Source organism: Micromesistius poutassou (assembly GCF_964030765.1).
Source record: "Micromesistius poutassou genome assembly, chromosome: 8".
Classification (NCBI taxonomy): domain Eukaryota; kingdom Metazoa; phylum Chordata; class Actinopteri; order Gadiformes; family Gadidae; genus Micromesistius; species Micromesistius poutassou.
In genome coordinates, this window is record NC_140278.1 from 10908082 (window position 1) to 10928072 (window position 19991).

General features: G+C 46.0%; 1 protein-coding gene across 1 annotated transcript in view; it reads right to left on the minus strand.

The window, feature by feature from the left end:
* rspo2 (R-spondin 2) overlaps positions 1-19991 on the minus strand; it is a 47556-nt gene that overhangs the window by 23939 nt on the left and 3626 nt on the right. Inside the window, exon 2 of the mRNA XM_084471414.1 lies at positions 4886-5074. Coding sequence (XP_084327540.1) covers positions 4886-5074 — 189 coding nt within the window. The remainder of the gene's footprint in view (positions 1-4885; positions 5075-19991) is intronic.

Genomic DNA, 19991 nt, shown 5'->3' on the forward strand with positions numbered 1-19991 from the left:
CAGTCACTGCGGACAGGATCTGCAACGATATCAGCGCTGAAACGGCAAGCATGTCAAACGCCGCAATGTCCTCTGGAACACTGAGCAGAGCTGATGTGGAGCAGCAGTGAGTGTCCGTGCTGGAGGAGAGAAGCCCTGGCAGGGAGCGAGAGGAAAAGGAGCCTGGCTTTTCCATCCTTCGTCTCCCCAAGCTGCGACGCAACAGAAAAAAAAAAAAAGGCAGCGGAGTCGAACAGCGCTGACCTATTCTCCTGACCCCGGGGCAATGGCTGACATGGAAACCCTGTCTTCTGCTCAGTGCCACCCAGCTGTGACGTGGGGAGGAAAGGAGGGATGGGTGGGGGGGGGATGGCAAGAAGCTCTCATGGCAAAGGTTGAGAGCTGCCATGTTCCTTCCAGGCGCTCCTCGCGCTGTGTTTTCTTTCCATGTGGGCGCTACTCCTCCATGCTGGCTGGGAGGGGAGGGGGGGGGGGTGCGGGCAGGGATGTTCACGTCAATCAGCATCTTCCAGAGCGAGATCCAAGATGACAGGTGTGTCAACGGTCCTCACAGCCTATTGAGTCCAAGGAACACAAGCGACTGGATGCCCGGAACCTGCTCCTGTATGCACAGAGCCAGCGGAGAGCGCACACACACACACTCACACACGCACGCACGCACGCACGCATGCACACGCACACACACACACACGTTCACACATGTACACAGCCCAACACACACACACACACACACACACACGTACACAGCCCAACACACACACACACACACACACACACACACACACACACACACACACAGTCCAATACACATAACTGCACATCAACACACATTTACAAACACATAAACATACACAGTCCAACACACACATTGGTTGAATGCAGACCATCCACTCACACTGAGGTGTGCACAATTACCCACTGTTTTAAAGGAAACAAATGGAATCTTATTCAGTGTCTGGTAGCGATGCCTGGGAGCTAGCTTGGTGTGTCTATTGTATTGTCTGGCAAATGTATGAGTGTGGTTAGCAAAGCTGTGATGATTAAATGTCCCTGGGTACAGCTCAAAGGCCAAAAGCAACTGGTCTTTTTTTGTTGGTTAGAATGTGCAATGGAAATACCCACAAGCCCAGAGTTAGGAAGAGAGAGTGGGGAGGGAGAGAGAAAGGTTGAGAGCGAGATTAATGCCAGGACTGCCAACTAAGCCCATGGTATTACAGTGTAGTTCCTCTACAGAGCCCTGGTACGCCATTTGGCTGCAGCTCTTAATGTGTGGCTCGTGTCCATGTCCAACTCAACAGATTCCCATGATGCACTTTAAATATGAAGGATGTTGGAAAAGGTGCATTCAATCAAGAGGACACTTCCCCCCTTAATTGGATGTGACAAAACCGAAATACAACAATGGTATTTATGTACACAGAGACTATAAAATAGAAATCACCAATACGTATTGTATGAAATCACCCTCGACAAGAGTCGTGGCACATTAGCTGGTACTTGGTGAGCTGTGATATTTGAACCATAGTTGTAGGGTACTGGCAACCTCAGGTCATGATCGACTTGCTTTTCCATGCTGGTTGGCAAGAGGCACCAGTGGGAATTCTGTGTGCTCTCAAACAAGCTGGAGAAGGCTGTGTAAAACAAAGCCGGTGTGGAACACTTACAGACATGTTGCTCCAACGCTGTTACTATGTATTTATATGTCATGGGCGGTGGTGTTCCCTTGTTCGCAGAACAAGGGGTGGGAAACGTTCTTCTAGCTAGACTCCCATTTCACCCTCCCAGGAAGAGTATTAAAGTGCTCTGCTGTCATCATCTTATTTTCACATTTAAGACAGAGCTTTTGGCTTATAATGGACTTACGGGGTAGTGACAGAATTATGTGGTACAACTACTGCATCCAATGCAGAAAGATTGCCCTGTAATAAACTGAAAATGTTTTTTTATAGTGTTTATAAAGAGACTTAATGCATTGTGGCTGACGGCCACAATGCATAAATAATGATGCCCTGATCTAGCGGGCTGATAGGTACCAATGCAATGGATAGGTCAACGTGTAAATCCTGGCTTACAGATTCTGTCAAATCACCCATAAACTGCTGAAACTAGCCCCAGACTAGTGAACCACCAGAGTTCACAAATGATGCAAGGGAACTAGGATAGCATGGAGGCTAACTGCTTCATCTGCAAGAGGGCACTTAACATCTTGCTCTGCACCAGATCTCAGCCATTCGAGTGTAGCGGTCCATAGGCCTTCGATACATGATGCTTTGTGACCTGAACTGGGGCCTGAATGCATGCTTTTAACACAGCCAATCGTACAATTGTAACAGATGTGGGTGGTCTGCGTTTCTTCACATGCACCACACCAGAACAAATTTGCGCTGTATAAAAAGGGTTTTGTCCCAGCTCGGTAACACAGGTTTGATTTTCTCTAAAGGGGAGACCAAGTTCTCCTGGTATTCTGAAGGCACAGTGGTGGAATGTGTGTAAGCATCACACTTGGCTCTTGAGCCTGTTTTACTTTACTCCGGCAGTTCATAAAACATTCTTGGACGAGATAAGATCACACAGACCAACTTTTGGTGTAATAATATGCAGCTGCCTCTTGGCTGATATCATATCCTGGATTTTAATGTCCACTATAGGAGACACTTCAGTGCTTTGTTCCAGGCTTCTTTAGGAAATGAAGGGGGATAGACTAAAGGCCAGCCAGCCATCCTTCTGGTAGGTCTGTCAAGGTCGTGCTAACCCATTTGTCAACCCCTCCTTGGGCCCCAACCACACCTTATGCTCCCTAACAGCTGGGGGGCGGCTATTTTGTAATTGTTATCAATGGGAACCAAGCCCTTTGAGAGATGCCTTTGATTTGCTGATCGTATTTTTGACTTTTTACTAGAGGTAAAACATTCAAATCCAGAAATAAAGCGCCAATGTCATGGTTGATGTAGGTCTCGATGTTATATCGTTGCCTTTTAACAGTAAATAGGCGCAGCTCTTATTTTTTCCCTGTGCTTCAACAAGAAAGGAATTTCGGTGCACCTTGCATTTTATAGCTAAAGTTTTCTGTGAACGGCCCTTCACTGACCATCAAAATCCAGCCCAACAGAATATTTGCTTATTCTCAATGGATGGATGGGGAATGGCATGTGGGGAACTTTGATTAAAGATGAAATGGCTGGCAAGGAACATGGGTTGAACATGAAATGGATGGCAGAGAACAGTGGTCATATTGGAAAAGGCATTTAGAGAGAGATCAGACAGATGACAGATGTCATGGCTTAACACATTGAATCAGGCATTTCTCTGAGATCTGATACAAGATTTCAGTGCACATCAGGATTATTTAAAATCACAATTTCAGACAGAATGGTGGCCTCACAAAAAAAAAAAAACTTTAACAAAGAACAAGATGTCTTTCTCTTCCAATTTTCTCTGATTTCTAAAAGTAGTGTAAAATGACATCAGGGCCCTATGATTGTGTCTGGATAGCTGGGAGCATTGTGAATGACACGTATGTGTGACCAGACACAAAGAGTAAAAGAGTGTTGCCAGGCGGGCATGAGCTGGATGCCAAGATAATTCATTAGAAGCATGTACTTTGCGTGTTTGGTTTTTCCTAAGTGTTCAACATGCAATCTCTATCTGCAACACTGGACTGCCGACGGTGGGCTATTTGCATGCGGGTCAGGCGTGATTGGTTAACCAGAAGACGGGGGCTTTCTGCTGTGGTTCGGGGCATTCCTGCACTACTGGACCTAAAGGTCCTGACATTCTCCTCTTGGGGGTTTCTTTCAGCATGTCTGTCAGAAGTTTGGCACACGGAACCAAAGCAAGTCCATGTTCCTCTCAGTTTTCACATGAAACACTCAGCCAACACCTCAGGGCTGCAGAGAAAACCCATAAAGGCAGTGGGTCTGGGGCCAGACTCAGAGTTACAATAAGGTTATGTGATCGAGGATGATACGTTCAGAGGAGAAGGAGACGTTTCATTAATTGGATTTCAGAGTTAGAGTTTTCCTATCGCATATTGCAAATATTTTATCACCCTGCTACGAGTGAGTGAAAGTATGGTCCGGTCCAAGTTATGAAACCAAAACCATGAATAGGAGCATCCCGGTGACAAAATATCAACCACACAGCATAACAAGCCAATGGCCAAGAGCGTGCCACGGTCATATGGTGGATTGTTTGTCTTTTCAACTGCTTACTTTGATTAAGTTACTCATGTTATTTCATAACTAGCAGATCCTGTCTTTTATATTCCAGTTATTCTTTACTTGGAATTGGTTTGGAACAGATGAGTATGTCTACGTGTGTGCTTGCTTGCGTGCATGCAGGGATGCGTGTGTGTGTGTCTAATGGTGATATAAAAAGCGAAATGCCTTCTTTACAATGATGGGAGAAATCCAAATCCCGCAACGATGCAATGCTTGCTGTTGATTTATGACCGACACAGTCGTTCACACCGTAGTAAACTGCTCGATGCGGTTTCTGGCTCTGGCGCTGTGTGTTTCGAAGAAGAGCAGAAGAGATAGCTGCTCTGATGAACAGTCGGTGTTAAAAGACTCTCATGAGGCTCATGCTAGGAAAAAGGCCCGCTGCCCCTGTCCACCTGTGTGGATGGATCAGCCGACGCAAATCGGGGGAGGCATGTGTATCTCTTCCAGAGAAACAGCATGTGGGGGCTTTGATTGAGGTCCATCTGATGGAGGAAGGGGGAAGGGGGGTACAGGGGATGAGCGGGCTTTGTGTGTGTAGAGGTGGGGGGGGTTCAGAGAAAGTCATACAGGTCGTTTCCACAGAAGAGGGTGGAGGACGGAGTGGGTGGAGGAAGCTGTGGAGGAAGGGCAGGGGGAGGGGGGGGGAGGTGGGGGTGACCTACTGGAGCACATGTTGATCTCGGGGCTGCGCATGCCGTAGTACCCGGATGGGCAGTCATGGAGGCACTCGCCGTACTGCCTCATGCGCTCTCTCCGCAGGAACAGGAAGAGCTTGGGCTGGCAGCTCACACAGCCGTTGTCCCGGGAGCACACCGAGCAGCCTTTACACACCGGGTAGGCTCCATTACTAGCTGCAAGACACACACACACACACACACACACACACACACACACACAAGCGCGCATACACAGGCACACACACACACACGGGGGGGGGGGGGGGGGGAAGAGATTAAACAAAAAAAGTTACAGAGGTCGGCAGTGTTTCATATAAATATATAGCAAGTATCATAGTGCACATCCAAATAAAGCATTGTTCAACAGGAGTTGTGAAGTAGCCTTGTGTTCGGGGCTACCACACACTGGCGTCTGTTAATGTAATAAGCCGGGTACTTCTGGAGCTGTGACCGGCTGACCTGACGATCAACCTTTCCATAAATGGTTACACCATTTCATGAACTCAAATCTACCCGGAGTAAAAAGACTCCACACTGATGGCTACTGATGTGAACAGTCACATCGGTAGCCATGCCGCCTAATCCAATACGTAAATACATTCGTGGAACCACTGGTTCTCCTCTCAATGACTGGACACTGATTGGTTGTGAATGCAAATACAGTACTGATTCTGGTCAGAAGCAGTCTCTCCCACCGATTGTATTGAGACAGCCGACGAAAGCCTTGCTCACCGCAGTGGCTCTGGCCGTGGCTCAAACTGCTAACAGAAGACAAGGCAGCCAGTTAATAAATAGAAGCCAGTCCACTCCCCAAATAGTGACTTTCAGTGTGAACTGCTAAGTGTCCCGTTCACAGGAAAATGTCCTTGGGCGAATGTAATACCTCTTAAATGAGGTTGAGAGGGAGAGAGAAAGAGAGAGCGGGAGAGAGAGAGAGAGAGAGAGAGAGAGAGAGAGAGAGAGAGAGAGAGAGAGAGAGAGAGAGAAAGAGAGAGAGAGTGTGAGACAGAGACAGAGAAAGAGAGAGAGTCAATATCCATCCAAGCCAAGTTTGAAATAACACACGCACAACGTAGGCGACACACCACCATGCTTAATAAAACACCACAGGGCTAGCTGGACAGGCCGTGGGAGACCGAGCGAAGCATAGCCTTGCGTACTGGCTACTGATGCACATATAACGTTTCACCCAACAGCTCTGCTCAGACTTAAAGACAGCATTAAGTAGGCCCAGTGTGAGCGTTGGCACGTAATAACGGGGGACATCCGTGCAGAGATGGCAGAGGCCGACTGCAATTCCGGTTGAATGTTGGGAATCTTGTGTACGGAGGGAGGTGCGGTGTACCTGCCAAACTGCACAAAGGCGGTTGGAGGAGGCCGGGATGGATGAGGTGCTATAGCACAGTAATCGGAATGTATCTTCGATGACCTTTGGGGTTGTGGCTCAAACACACACTTCATAGATCACGGCTAGCGGGATGGCCTTAGCCTTCTCCCAGAACACAGCTCAGTCCAACATTGATCTCGCTCCCATTCAGACAAGCATTAATAAACCTATTATAATAACACAAGGGATCGGATGTCCTTATTCTCTGATGGGAGATTGCGTCTGGTTTTGTTTCAGTGGCATGATTGCAAGACATAAACAGGAGTGCACGTGTTTCCTTTCCTGTTTTCAATGCTTCAAAGTTGCCGTGCTCTCCAATCTAAATGCTGATCATTGACCTTATGGAAGGAATAGAGATTTGAATAACTGGTTCAGTAGATCCTAAAAAAACTATAGATTCCCAGCTGCTTTTGTAGGAAAAAAAAACGAAATTATAAAATGTTTAAAACAAAACAATACCTTCCCAAGAACAATTTTGCAATGCTATACTTATTACACTTTTTTCCACAGTCTTCCACAGTCAAGTTTCTTTTTCTAGGGGATTTTGAAAGCTTTCCATTTAGTTTTATTATTTGGGTTGGATCCTTTCATTCACTGACAAACATTGACTCTAATATTGTCAGTCAATGTTAGAGAAAACAGGCATGAGCTTCCGAGGGCATCTTTACAATTGTAGAAAAACAAATCATACCAAAACATGCTACGGCTCACTGGCCTATCAGTCAATTGAGGGCGATTACAGTCATCTCTCGCCCACAAATCCCTGTCACTCTTAGTATGACTTTGTCAATCATTGGTCTCTCCAGTTCCTAATCCTAATCAACACTGCGACAGAGGCCAACGGCTACAAAGGCTTCTCTTTAAACAGCTGATTCAACATCCTATGACTACTCCTTGACCACGATGTGAAAATAAAAGGAAGTGCTGTTTAGGAGGGAAAACTGAAATCAGGTTCTTCTCCTGATTCACATCATGTGCTCACCATGCGGTTCACATGGCGAGGATCGCAGTGTGTATCTTTATATCTGCGTATATTTTCTCAAGTTCAACCACAGGTATGTGAGGGACAGGAGAAGGAATCCACATCAATGTCTGGAGTAGCTCTGTTTAAGCAGCACGTCTTACGGTGGGTGCCCCATTAAGGCACTTGGTTCAGCTTCCCCTGACATCAATCTCTTTCCTGCCAGAATAATTCGGCAGCCTTGTCAATAAAGGAAATACATTTGATTTGAATCACTGTCAGAGTGGGCACTGGGTGTGTTTAGTAAGGACTTATGCATTTTCAATCTGTCCTATGTCTACAATGGCATTGGATCTACCTTGATAATATATACTAGGGTAATGGGAATAGGAAGGTCATTGTTGCTGTGATTACGCTACGCATTCAATTAGCCTATCTGTTGTTGTTGTTGTGTAACTCTTCATCTCAGGGTAAGTGGAATCACATTGTGTCAGGGGGGACTGTCTAGCCGTTTACAGCTACAGCAATTCATGACAAATAAGGCAGATCTGGAGGTTAATTGTGTAATGTTGTAAATCTAATGTTCTTTAAATTTCCTTCTTTGAAAAAATATTTTTTATATATCCACCATTTCCTCATTACATCCCCCTTTGGTTCATGCATCTCTTGGAGAAAACTCCCTACAAATGATTATCCAACACAGGATACAGTTTCATCCACAGAATATATTACAGAAAAAAACATAATCTCTACAATTCCTAACTTCTGATGCTCCCTGCCCATCCCCAGCTTAAGTATTGTGTTTACAAAGAACAGGGTCCACTTGAAAATCCCTGCAGAGGACACAATGTTAGAGACAACCCCTTACTGTGGGAGCCAGAGAAAAAAGCACATTCGGTTGGTTATTTTTCCTAAATGATATGGACTGTGACATTTCTTGAGGGAAGAAGAAAGCCTAACACATAGGCACACAACTCCCGCACAGGAACCACACGAAGAATCCCACCAAGACACAGGCATATCATCTTTCCCAAACCAACAAATAATCTGCTTTGCTAGTTTGAGGGTGCTTATGGTATGCACATACCTCAGAAACATGATGGGACAAATTACGTAAACCTACTTTGTAAGTGTTGTTTTCTCTGTGCCACATCTTAAGGTAATGCATATATGTATGTGTTCTCTCTGAATAATTTTTGTCGGTTGAGAACCATAACCAGAAACTCATACAGCAATCTTTGTAGCACAGGACCTTACATTTAGCACTCTATCATTTAAAATAACCAAGCGGTTTGAATTGCCGCACAGGTTTCTGTTAGCATTGCACAGGATTGTTTTATTATTTTTAACAAAAGAGTCGGCTGCAGTCTAAGCGCCGGCTCCACCGTCCATAAATACAAGATCTTTGGGTACCATTTTTGCAGTACCTGCAATCCACCAATGACTTCATCACACCCAGACTTTGATATAAATATTGCACAAAATAACAGTTGCATTTTCCAAAAAATACATTGAGTCCTTTTTTGGTGTGTTCAGGTGAAGCCGTGGTCATTCCATTCATGCAAAACACTCATGAGTCATGGAGGGGAAGGGTTTTTGGCGTGAGTTGGTTTCATTCAGCAGGCGGACTGCGGCGATGGTGGGAGGTTGAGGATTGAATGCGGCTCAAGCCCAATTAGGGTCGCAACGAGATCCAGCAGCAAGCCTCTCCGTCTCAGGTATGTTTTTTATGGCTGTAAAGCAAGTATGACAAGCTTCGCTTTTGGCTGCCAAATCCTGAATATATGCGGTGCTTACTCCCACAGCCGACCAGTGCTCCTGGTACACGCTCACCTAGTGTTTCCCATTAAACCCTATCAAAATAGGGTTCCTACCAAACTCCTGATCATGGAAAACTGGACCTGCTGCAAAACGCTGCTCCTTTGTCGCTTGATTGTCAAACAAACAAAACAACCTCAAAGGGATTCCACCGTTAAGAATTTGGTTCCTAAAGTGTTTTTTCTCAACTGACCTTGGGAAAGGAACAATCTACTACGGACATTGTTTTTCTTTGGTTCAAGACAGAAGTCCCTTGCCCTGTTATGCCCATTCCAATAAGAGGTTGGTTTTTCACATTACATTTGTTGTGGTGTCTGATTGGTTTACACAAAAAAACAAAGCACAAGGTGATCACAGTTCCACTCACTTGGATTAATCCCCCCTTAAAAAAGGCCTTTTCTGAGATGCTCTGTATTTAGAAACCACACGTCTTGATTAATTTGCTCGGATGGCAGAGAGATCGGAGTAGCAACAAGCCATTTATCCAAAAAGGCTTGCAGTGGTATCATGGTGTGGCCGAGAATTGGTGGGACAGAGGCAGGGTGATTCCAAGAACACAATTGTCTTTATTCTAGCATATCGCCGCCATTTCTCGGAGGGCCCCTGGTATGTAAATCTAATAACACCGGCCACGGATGGTGAGTAGCACCACTGTCCATTGTTTTAAGAAGCACTTACAGTCAGCCCGAGTACTCTGGTACTCTGGAATATTTTACAAATAAAACAGTTTTCAGCTTGAATACATAACAGATTGGCATCTTTCGACACAAACCTGCTTAACAAATGAAACCGCATGCGATGCAGTTACACAGTCACAGCAGGACATGGTTATTCGGTGTGGCCGGCACCAAAGAATCACCAAAGAAGACAGATTATATGTGGAAGAAAAGCATTGCCCCCCCCCCCCCCCCCCCCACACACTTATATCCTGTCTGATAAAACAGATATTAATACCCCCCCTTCCAACAAAGAAAGTGGAGATTGCATCAGAGAAGTGGAGTCAAAGTCTCAGCAGAGCCAGTGTAACAGCAGCCACCAGCAGCCTAGCCTCTGTTCGAACTCTGGGACACCAGCTCCCTGGATCCCAGCTCAAACCACTCAACCCTCCAGGCTTACGCACCACCGCTGGAACAGGCCAAGAAACAAACTCTGTGCGGGGAAAAAAAACAAAAAAAAACACATCCATCCGTCCAGGGTTCTCTAGTTCCCCCAGTAGGTGGTCACCCTTTTTTGTTCCAGCGAATTAAAGCTTGGAACATGAAAAACGTACATCTGAACCATTTTTATTTTTATTGGTATTGGTGAGGAAGTCACACCTAGCTTAAAAATGCGAGTGCAAAAGGTGGCGTGTTTGAGTCAAATTAGCATTCGCATTTAGCAGAACGATATGTGGGAGTTGCCTCCACCCTGACTCTACCCCAGCTTACCTTTCCAGATCTTTCTGTAAGCATATGTTTATAATTTAGGAACTTCCTGCTTGTGATACTGATTTTGCAGCCACGGTCTGAGCAAACACATTCGCTGTCCGATGTATTACCTCTGCCAATTGTGATAGTGTGTATCCACAACCACACAAGCCTAGACGGGGAGTGTACAGAGATCTGATCCTTGACACAGCGTAAAAGGCATGCTGCCATTCTCACAGAACAAGCCAAGCAACATGATTTCATAGATTATATATTCATTTGGTATATCTATTTTCTTAAATGTATATGAAGGGTCTTTCTGAACCAATGAAAAGTACATTTTATTATTATTATTATGATTATTATTATTAATAATAATTCAATTCCAGTTGGATAACAGCAGCATATAGGTGATTGACTTTCTAAATGGTGTCAGTGTCGCCCTTGCTTCAAGACTTTTGTTGCATTATGATGGCCTGAGTGTGTTTTTGGAGGTCGGTAGGACGTGTCTAAAGATGCACTCTACACCTTTAACCCAGGTTTCCAACCTTCCCAGCGTGGCGAAGGGCCAACTGTGACTCTTTCTGCTGTACTTTATTCCAAGTCAGTCTCAAAATGAGGAATGCGTGTTCACACACATCCTCATTCGATCTTCATGATGGATTCTAACTGTGTAGTCCTGTGTACTGGGTCAAATCCCACATGTGGGCAGGCTGATGTCACAGAAACCACATCATTCCTCTAGGAAATTATTCATCACACAGTATGTCTGCTCTGGTCTGTCCAACATGCCGCCAAAGTTTACCGCCTCCTACAACAAGGATGAGCAGCTTCACGGTCATGGCTAGAAGAATCCCCGGGTGAAGGAAATGGGAAATTGACCTTGTTGTAGCAGACTGAATTTGCAGCATTGCAAACACTTTGCAGATTTTGGTCCTCTCACATGTTTATTGTTCAGTCAGGGGTTGGCAACAACAGCTACAGGATCTTCTGAACCGATTTCTCTCCAAACTGATTTCATGCACCGTTTACTTTCGCTGAAATTGCATTTGCTGCTGAATCAACTTTGTGGTGTGATATGTACTCAGGAATCACTCATTTGGGAATTTAACTGGATTTTTTTAAACAAAATCCCAGTTCCAACAAAGCAAGATTGGCAGAACACAATGTACACAACACAGTTCCATGTTCATAATGTTCAGTAATGTGGAGTTCACGATAGCAAGGAATGAATTCACTTTTAAAATGAACATATGAGTCCTAAGGACTTTATCACTTTATGGGCGTATGCTAGAAGACAGGAAGATGGTTCATGTTTTTTTTGCCCTTTGCCCTTTTTCCTTTTGTCCATATATTAAAATGTATTTCAAAGGAAAAGGATTGAGGTTAAACATCTCAATTATTTCCGAAATGATTCATTATGTTAAATTCTTGAATTCATGTATTTTCTGTTTTACGTGTCTAATAATCAAATAAACTCACACTCTTTATCCAAATTCATTACTCATTCATTATTCATTATGGTTGATCACAGTTGATCACAACTGAATCTGTCTTCGATTTAAAATGGGGAAAACATCATTGCACAAATTCATAGCTTAAATATTCCATGTAACCTTGTACATTTTGTACATGTTAAAGATTTATTTTTGTAAACTCAAAGCTGAAAACAATGGAATATCCGACGACATCCTAAAGATTTACAACCAAAAAATGGGTTGAAGCCGCAAAGAAGAAACATACGTTTTACTTTAAGGCGGAATTTAGAATATTTTGATACCTTCCACCACTCATGATTATCTCATGCTGTGTGAGAAATGTGTTTTCCTTCAGAAGAGCGAGAGAGAGAGAGAGGGAGAGAGAGAGAGAGAGAGAGAGAGAGAGCGGGTGAGTGGGAGTGTGTGCGAGTGAATAAGGTGGATGAATGAAGGGTGGAGGGGCTCAAATTAGCACACCTGTTGGTAATTTATCACACATAAACCTCACACCTCATTTTCACACCTGTAGCTCAGCGCTCTGTAGGGCCAGTAATTCACTCAGTTACACATCCTGTGGAATATGTCCACAGGCTCCTCCTTCCTGGGGAGGAAGAGGAGGAGGAGGAGCAGGAGGAGGAGGAGGAAGAGGGGGGAAGGTGGTGGTTGAGGAGGAGGAGCAGGAAGAGGAAGAGGGGCAGGAGGAGGTGGAGGAAGCAGAAGAGGGGGGAGGTGGTAGTTGAGGAAGAGGAAGAAGAAGAAGAAGCAGAAGAAGAGGAAGACTAAGAGGGGGAGGTGGTGAAAGAATAATAGGGGATAGGTGGTGGTTGAGGAAGAGGAGGTGGAGGTGGAGAAATAAAAAGAGGAAGCAGAAGAAGAGGAAAAAGGAGAGGGAGGAGGAGGAGGTTGCATGTAGTAGCATGGCTCTCTCCCAGGCCCCCCCTGCCTGCGCCCATCCTTATCTCACCCAGCCCCTCGTCACCCTGTCTCAACCCCATCCTGGATTTCAATGCACACACTCCCAGAAAAAATATTATTATTATTATTAAAAAAAGATTATTGACCCAGAAAAACCTTTTCCCATGAAAACTTTGTGAATAATGAAGGAATTTGGCCGTTAACCTAGAGAGACCCCGCTGCACCAAAACAAGCTGCGCGCACACAGCAGAAAAGCTCAAGCCATATACATAGTGTCGGCAGCCCCTCCATCTCCATAAATAAGGGAACAGGCTCCGTGCCATGCTGCTGTAGCTCATTAAGCATTTAACAAGCTCACACCCCCTGGAGGCCCATGAGGAGATCTGAGATGGCCACCAGGGTCAAAAGTGGAGGACTCCACAGGGGAGAGATGTCTCTGACGTGCTCTCACTTTCACACATGTTGTCTGCCATGAAGGAACAGCCTTTACATCAAAGCCGGTACACTACACTACACTTATCTCTTCAAGCCCTGCTCAATACCGGAATCAAAGTGCATCTCTGGTGATCTGGCAAAACAGATAACAACATAAAGGAGTGAACACATTTGTAACGCATTTGAAAATCGGATTATCCAAACCACAAAGACATGGCATGCATCAGGGACACATATCATATTGTACAAGCTGGTGTGTGTGTGTGTGTGTGTGTGTGTGTGTGTGTGTGTGTGTGTGTGTGTGTGTGTGTGTGTGTGTGTGTGTGTGTGTGCGCGTGTGTGTCTCTGTGTGTGTGTGTTCATTGGCTACATTTCCATTGACTTTGAATTCCCTCATTTGTACCTAGGGTCTAAACTATGTATTTTCTTATAATACTAAGGGTGATTTAATTTACCAATTTTAACCAAAAGCGTACCTTCATTAAACAGATAATTGGACATAGGCCTACAGCTAATGCAGTGTAATAATCATGAGTTGATTTTCACTAATGCAAATTCTCGTTTTCTTCTTCAATTCCAAAGTTGGGATCCTGCAGTTACAGCTGCTCATTTTCCAACTAACCAAAAGGACAACTGTTCGCAAAAACAACAGAAGACAGGCAGTGGAGGGGAAATGTGTTTTTGCGGACTGTCTCTCATTGCTAACAAACAACAGCTCCAGATTAGGAGCAATGATTCAAATAAAATGTAAACAAAAATGGCAAGTACACTCCAGGCATCTGTACTGTGTTACAGTTTTAAGAGAAGGCAGAGATTCACAAAGAAAAAGCCGGCTATGAGCCTGTTCTATCTACAGTGACGTGATGGAGTCCACCCCAAACTGAGATCATCGCCGCAACGAATAGGCTGGTGCATACCTGTTGAGGAGAAACAACAGGTAGCTTTTCGTACACACCACCACCACCACCACCAGCACCCTTGTGTGGTGTGCAGATATATATATTCATTAAAACGGGGAAAAACCAAATTCCTGCGCAATCCTGCATGGCTATGCATCTGATATGCATGACGATGCACCTGGCAGTGGCTGTGTTTACTGCCACAAACAAGGAACCCGTGGGGTGGTGGCGCTATGTGTGGCTGTTTTAACAAAGCCCCGACACAGAAGAGCTGTGTAATAACAAGTCCAAATGCGATGGCTCCTCGCTTCTCTTCTATAAGCCAAGAAGAAAAAAAAAAAGTGAGGAACGCATCAGTTAACCGAAAATCTTCAGCAAACTGTCAAAGTCTCAACAAAAAACCGTATCTTTCCAATTTTATATGATCGCTGCAAGAACATATTGTCAAAATGATGTATGTATTTTTTACCCTATATGTATTTCTTTGTGTGGGTGTGGGCGTGTGTGTGTGTATTAAACTATCCAGCTGTAAATCGTCCATTATGCGGCTTGACAGGCCCTAGCTGCACCGACACAGTAAGCTCACCAGGACCATTAGCTGGTAAACATGTAAACTAGAGGTGACCTCTGTCTGGAGATACCTATTAGCTGGGACTGCTGGCGGTGACAGATGTTTACACAGCAAAAGGCTGGTGCTCCCGAGATCTGGCCTCAGTTCAAATAAAATAATATGGCGTTGAGGACGCGCCAGCCAAGATGTAATACAAGTGCATAACGGGGGGAGAGGAGGGGGGTTGGGGGGGATGGGGGGGAAGAGAGGGGAAGGAATGTGTGAAATGTTAATGGTTTTCTTCTTTGTCAGCTTATACTTTTTTTTTTGTACTTTTTCTATCTTTCCCCTCATTCACCACCGTGTTGTTTCACCGTCTGGGGCTTGGAAAACAAACCGTCTAGGAAACCGTGACAACGGGGAGATGGTAGTGTAAAAACCCACAGCACAATAGGGATCCTCTCTAGGACTCCTCCACGTCTGATACGGCAAAAAAACGGTCAAACAAAGAATCATATCAACCAAAAAGTCCCCATAACGGCACTTTGCCGGACGCCGGCCGAGGACAGGGCTACGTCTATCTCGTATTGTGTGTGTACGGGGTGGGTTGGTGTCTCTGTGTCCCATGGCATGCAGCCAGAGTGAAACACATATGTGGATTCAAGCACTCCCACACACACATACACACACACACACACACAGGCACACACATGCACAAAGAGAGTCATGAGTCATCACAGTGACACAAACAACAAATACCATGGCCAGGGTGACTGGGTCAACGCAGATTACAGTGAACAGTGCCGGAGCTCCGCTCATTGTCTTTGCATCTCCGCTCGATCCCTGGAGAAGAGGTGTAGCCCAACTCAAATGGAATGTGTCAGGGAGCAATGTAATTACTGTAATCTATCGCAGAAAGATGGGTTTCGTGTGCGACCGCGTTGCCGCGTGTGAAGTGGCGGTATCGCAAGAAACCCAACAAAAACTCCCCAGACCACCTCACCGCCACCACGAAAGCAGGTGTCCGTACGTGACAGACCGACCGCACGGCGGACAGAAATCAAAGTCTCAATATTGATATCGTCCCGGGTTTTTTTTTCTATCCAATTAATTATTCACAGAAAGCAAGACCTTGAGACATGTCGATTGTTTGCCAGGAGAATAGAGTAACCCGATGTTTGTTTGTTCATTTCCTTCAGCTTTTCTAGCAGTCTAGTAAGATGGATTGTAGGCGGCCCTATATCAAAGCGTGGATATCATTCAGATGGATTTCCCATAATCCCTTCTGAGCACAAGATGTGAGTCGGACTGAGAGACGCAGACTGTTGCCTCGCTTCTCCTCATAATTACATGATTGATCCTCCATCTTATTAGTTTTTCCTGATAGAGGACGGATGTGTTCGTCTCATTCAATCATTCCTGCGTCCCTCCTGAGCAACTTCCTTCCCTATCGTTTTTCCGCCCCCGCTCCTTTTGGTTATGACCTCATAAATCTTAACAGTAGGTTTTGGGGGAGGGGCTTCATCTCAGGGTACATCGTTACACATCCAGGAGGTGAATGCCAACTCTCTGTTTACATTCTATGCCCTTGTCTCCATCTCTTTCTTCCTTTCCCCTCTATCTCCTCTTCCACATTGGGAGTCAAGAGAGAGAGAGAGAGAGAGAGAGAGAGAGAGAGAGAGACAAGCTGGGGAATCGGTGAGGGGGTAATGACTACCAGCCCCTTCATCGGATTAAAAACACATCGGCTCCTTCTGCACTCCGCAAGCCCTCCTCGCACCGCGGGGCTTCAGGGCAGCGACAGGCCACGGTAGTGGGACCCGGCCACCGCCTCCCACACAACCCTGTGCCCCAAGAGGAAGCATCCAAAACAGGGGTTCCGCTTACTCACTGTGGCAATTCCAGACCCCAAAGCCCTGCCGTTTCTAATGAGTCATCATTAGGCACAAAGGCTCCCCAATTAATGACATCAACGCCCGCACCCGGGCAAACCTCCTAACGCACTCAATGGATCCCATTTGCCTCCGTCTGAGCCGTAACCATGGCAATAACCATACAAGGAAGCTGTTAGACGACGTGTGTTTGATCCGCCCCACACTTTGTAGCACGTGCATGGCAATAAAACAACAGGCACCAACCACTTATTTTCAATATATTTAACACCCAAGGTTCACACCTCTCCATCGGGATAAACAGCGGTATCTCTTCCTGAGGCTAGCTTGCAAGCGTCCAAGTGACCTCCCTCAGAGAGGCAGTGGGTGGCTCCCTCACCTCCACCTTTCTGTCCGGCGTACCGCCACCAAAGTACACAGTAGTCCCACAGGGACGGCTTACTGCCGCTGACCAGCTCACTTCCTCTCCATACCAAAGGGGTGCATTGCATGCTGGTCTTTATTTTTGATGTGGCGTGTCAGCATAATTAGAGGTCCCATAAAAGCACAGGAGGGGAGAAGGAGGGGGAGGGGCTTGTCCATCTGTCGAGTGTTAAGGACAGGCGGGGGTGGGCAGAGGTGGTGATGCAGTGGGATGGGGGAGGAGGGGGTAATGTTCTGTGTTGTTAAAGCAGCAGTCATTAGACCAGACCTGGGCGAACAAATAGCCCTGAGCAAGGAGCATGACGCAGCGTGTGTGTATGTTCTCTGTGCCTGTTTGTGTGTGTGTGTGTCCCTATACAACTGTGTGTACTCTATCAAGCGGCCTATTGGTTTCCGATTTCCAAGTCTTGCGGATCGATGCAAAGCAGGTACTGGACTGCAGCAACACACAGCAGCACTCTCTACAGCGCACACAACGGCAGATATCAGGCCGTTTTCGCCCCCGGACGCACAAGCAACGGCCTCAGGAAAGGCTTCTTTTCCTGGCGATCTTATGTGTCTTTGTGTGTGCTTTACAGGATAACTCTACAATTACAGAAACGTGAAACACTGTGTTTCTAGATAAGGAGATAGAAACACATACTGTAGGGCGAGAGAGAAAGTTAAGCCCCGGACCCAACCTGCTGGACCATCCTGGCCATCATAGCTATGTTACAGTGCAGCAAGCAGCTCCGCAGATCACCATCAGAGTCTCTTGGCTATTCAAGGGATTAAATGTGACCTATTATGCCTAATTGTGCTCATGGTGCCAAGCTCATTTCCTTGAACAGCGCTGGATTCTTCCTGAAATGTGTATTAGGTTAATGGGAACGGAGGTCAGAATCCTGCGTGCAAGTTTCACTCTGAGAAGGTGCTGGGCAGCTCTCCTGCCTTCTCTTGTGTTGCTGCTTACTACTTAGAAATGTTTCCAACGCACTCAACAACCCTATAAATGTGAGAGATCGAGAATCGTACAAAATGGACTGGCCCCATTAAGGAACTTTATAAGCGTTTTAAAGTTATTACGGGTGTAATCGTTCTCGAAGGGGGCGTGTGCTGCTGCTGCTGCTGCCGTAATGGCATAGGTGAGAGGGCTACGGAAATCTCCATCTTGTTTGGAAACGGAAACACTGGAACTTTTGTCTGCCACTCCCGGAGTTTGGGAGCAACACGGTTGGGGAAAAACTGAGTGTGTTGTGAGATTTAGTTTAATACCTTCAGGTTGTTTTATAATGACATTTTAGCATTTACAGTGTGCAGCCCTACAAAGGAGGAAAAAAAAAAGTTAACATCTGTTAGGCATTTAGAAATGCTAGCATATGGGATCCTATGATGACAATGATTTAGGGTGGAAGAGAAAACATAGTTATGTACACCCCTCTCCCCCACACCACCCTCTACCCCCCCACCCCAACCCCCCCTTGTTGAAAAAAAAAAAGTAGAGGTACTGAATACACACACACACACACACACACACACACACACACACACAAACACACACACACAGAACGACTTGTTTCCGTGCCGCTGTGCATGATGAACAGAAATGTGTAAGCAAGTGTTGCGACAGAGCGTGCTCTCATCCGTGTGAAATGGATCCTCCGTGGTCTGTTCCTACACGCAACAACACCCAAAAAGATCCCTTACCTTCCCCTCAGTTCACAAACCCCACGGAGAACACAGAACCGCCGAGGCGCTTCCACATAAAACAATTAGGCGTGCACACACACACACTTCTGCTCACTGAGCTGACAGCGCGCCTGTCATTAGCTTAGCCCTGTGTTGTTTGTTTCGGAGAAGAAGAAAAAAAAACATGGGGGGGCAACAACAACAAAGAAATCAGTGGAACAAATCGTCCGATAGTTGTCACACGGGAACCCGGAACATCTCGGTCTCTCTGTGTGCGTTGTGTGTGTGTACGGCTCATACTGCTGGATGTTTCTACCTCTCTCTGATGGTGTTTTTACCCAGTGTAGCATGGCACGGGCGCACTGTGGGGCCTTTCAGAGGATTCATCCGATACCGCTGTGACTGGGAGCTCGAGCGCTGCCACAGGAGGGGCTGACATGCATGGGTTAGTAGGGTCAAACAAGGAGCTAGTCTTTCCTGGGGCTGGGAGAGCGTATCAGCATCGGGGGCTAATGCTGTTTGTCAACATGACCTTCGAAGGGGAAGCTCCTGGTTATGACTAAAAGACTAATACACACCTGAAACGTGGTGGGTCACATAGAACACATCCACATTGTTCAAGAAGGAAAGACCAGCTTCTCACGTCGCTGTCTCTGTCCTTTTCTCACTCTGACACAGCACCTACAGTATGTACCGGACCTGTTTTGTTTGTCAGTGTTTGTCATCGTTGGCATAGTGACGGCTGCTACATGGCTACTACATGGACATGCAGCCATGTGTTGAGCTGGGCTGAGGAGGACAGAGCGGTGTGTTCCTCGATACTGCAGCTCAGGTCAAGACTCCGGCTCGCGGTAATCCGTCTCAGGTGATGCTTCTCACATCCAGACCCTACTCGCTGATCTGCTTAAATATGCTTTCCTCGTCACTAAAAGCCCCTCCGCTTCCCCTGGCCACACACAACCCACGCAGAGCGTGGGGTGTGTGTGTGTGTGTGTGTGTTGTGTGTGTGTTTTTGAGACTGTGTGTGTGTGTGTGTGTGTGTGTGTGTGTTTGAGACTCTGGGTGTGTGTGTGTTTGTTTTTGAGACTGTGTGTGTGTTTTGGAGACTCTGGGTGTGTGTGTGTGTGTGTGTGTGTGTGTGTGTGTGCGTTTGAGATGGTGTGTATGTGTGTATGTATGTGTGTGCGTGCATGAGTGTGGATACATATTCAGCATCAGCAGCAACTTCGATTTGTTTAGATTTTCAACACACACACACA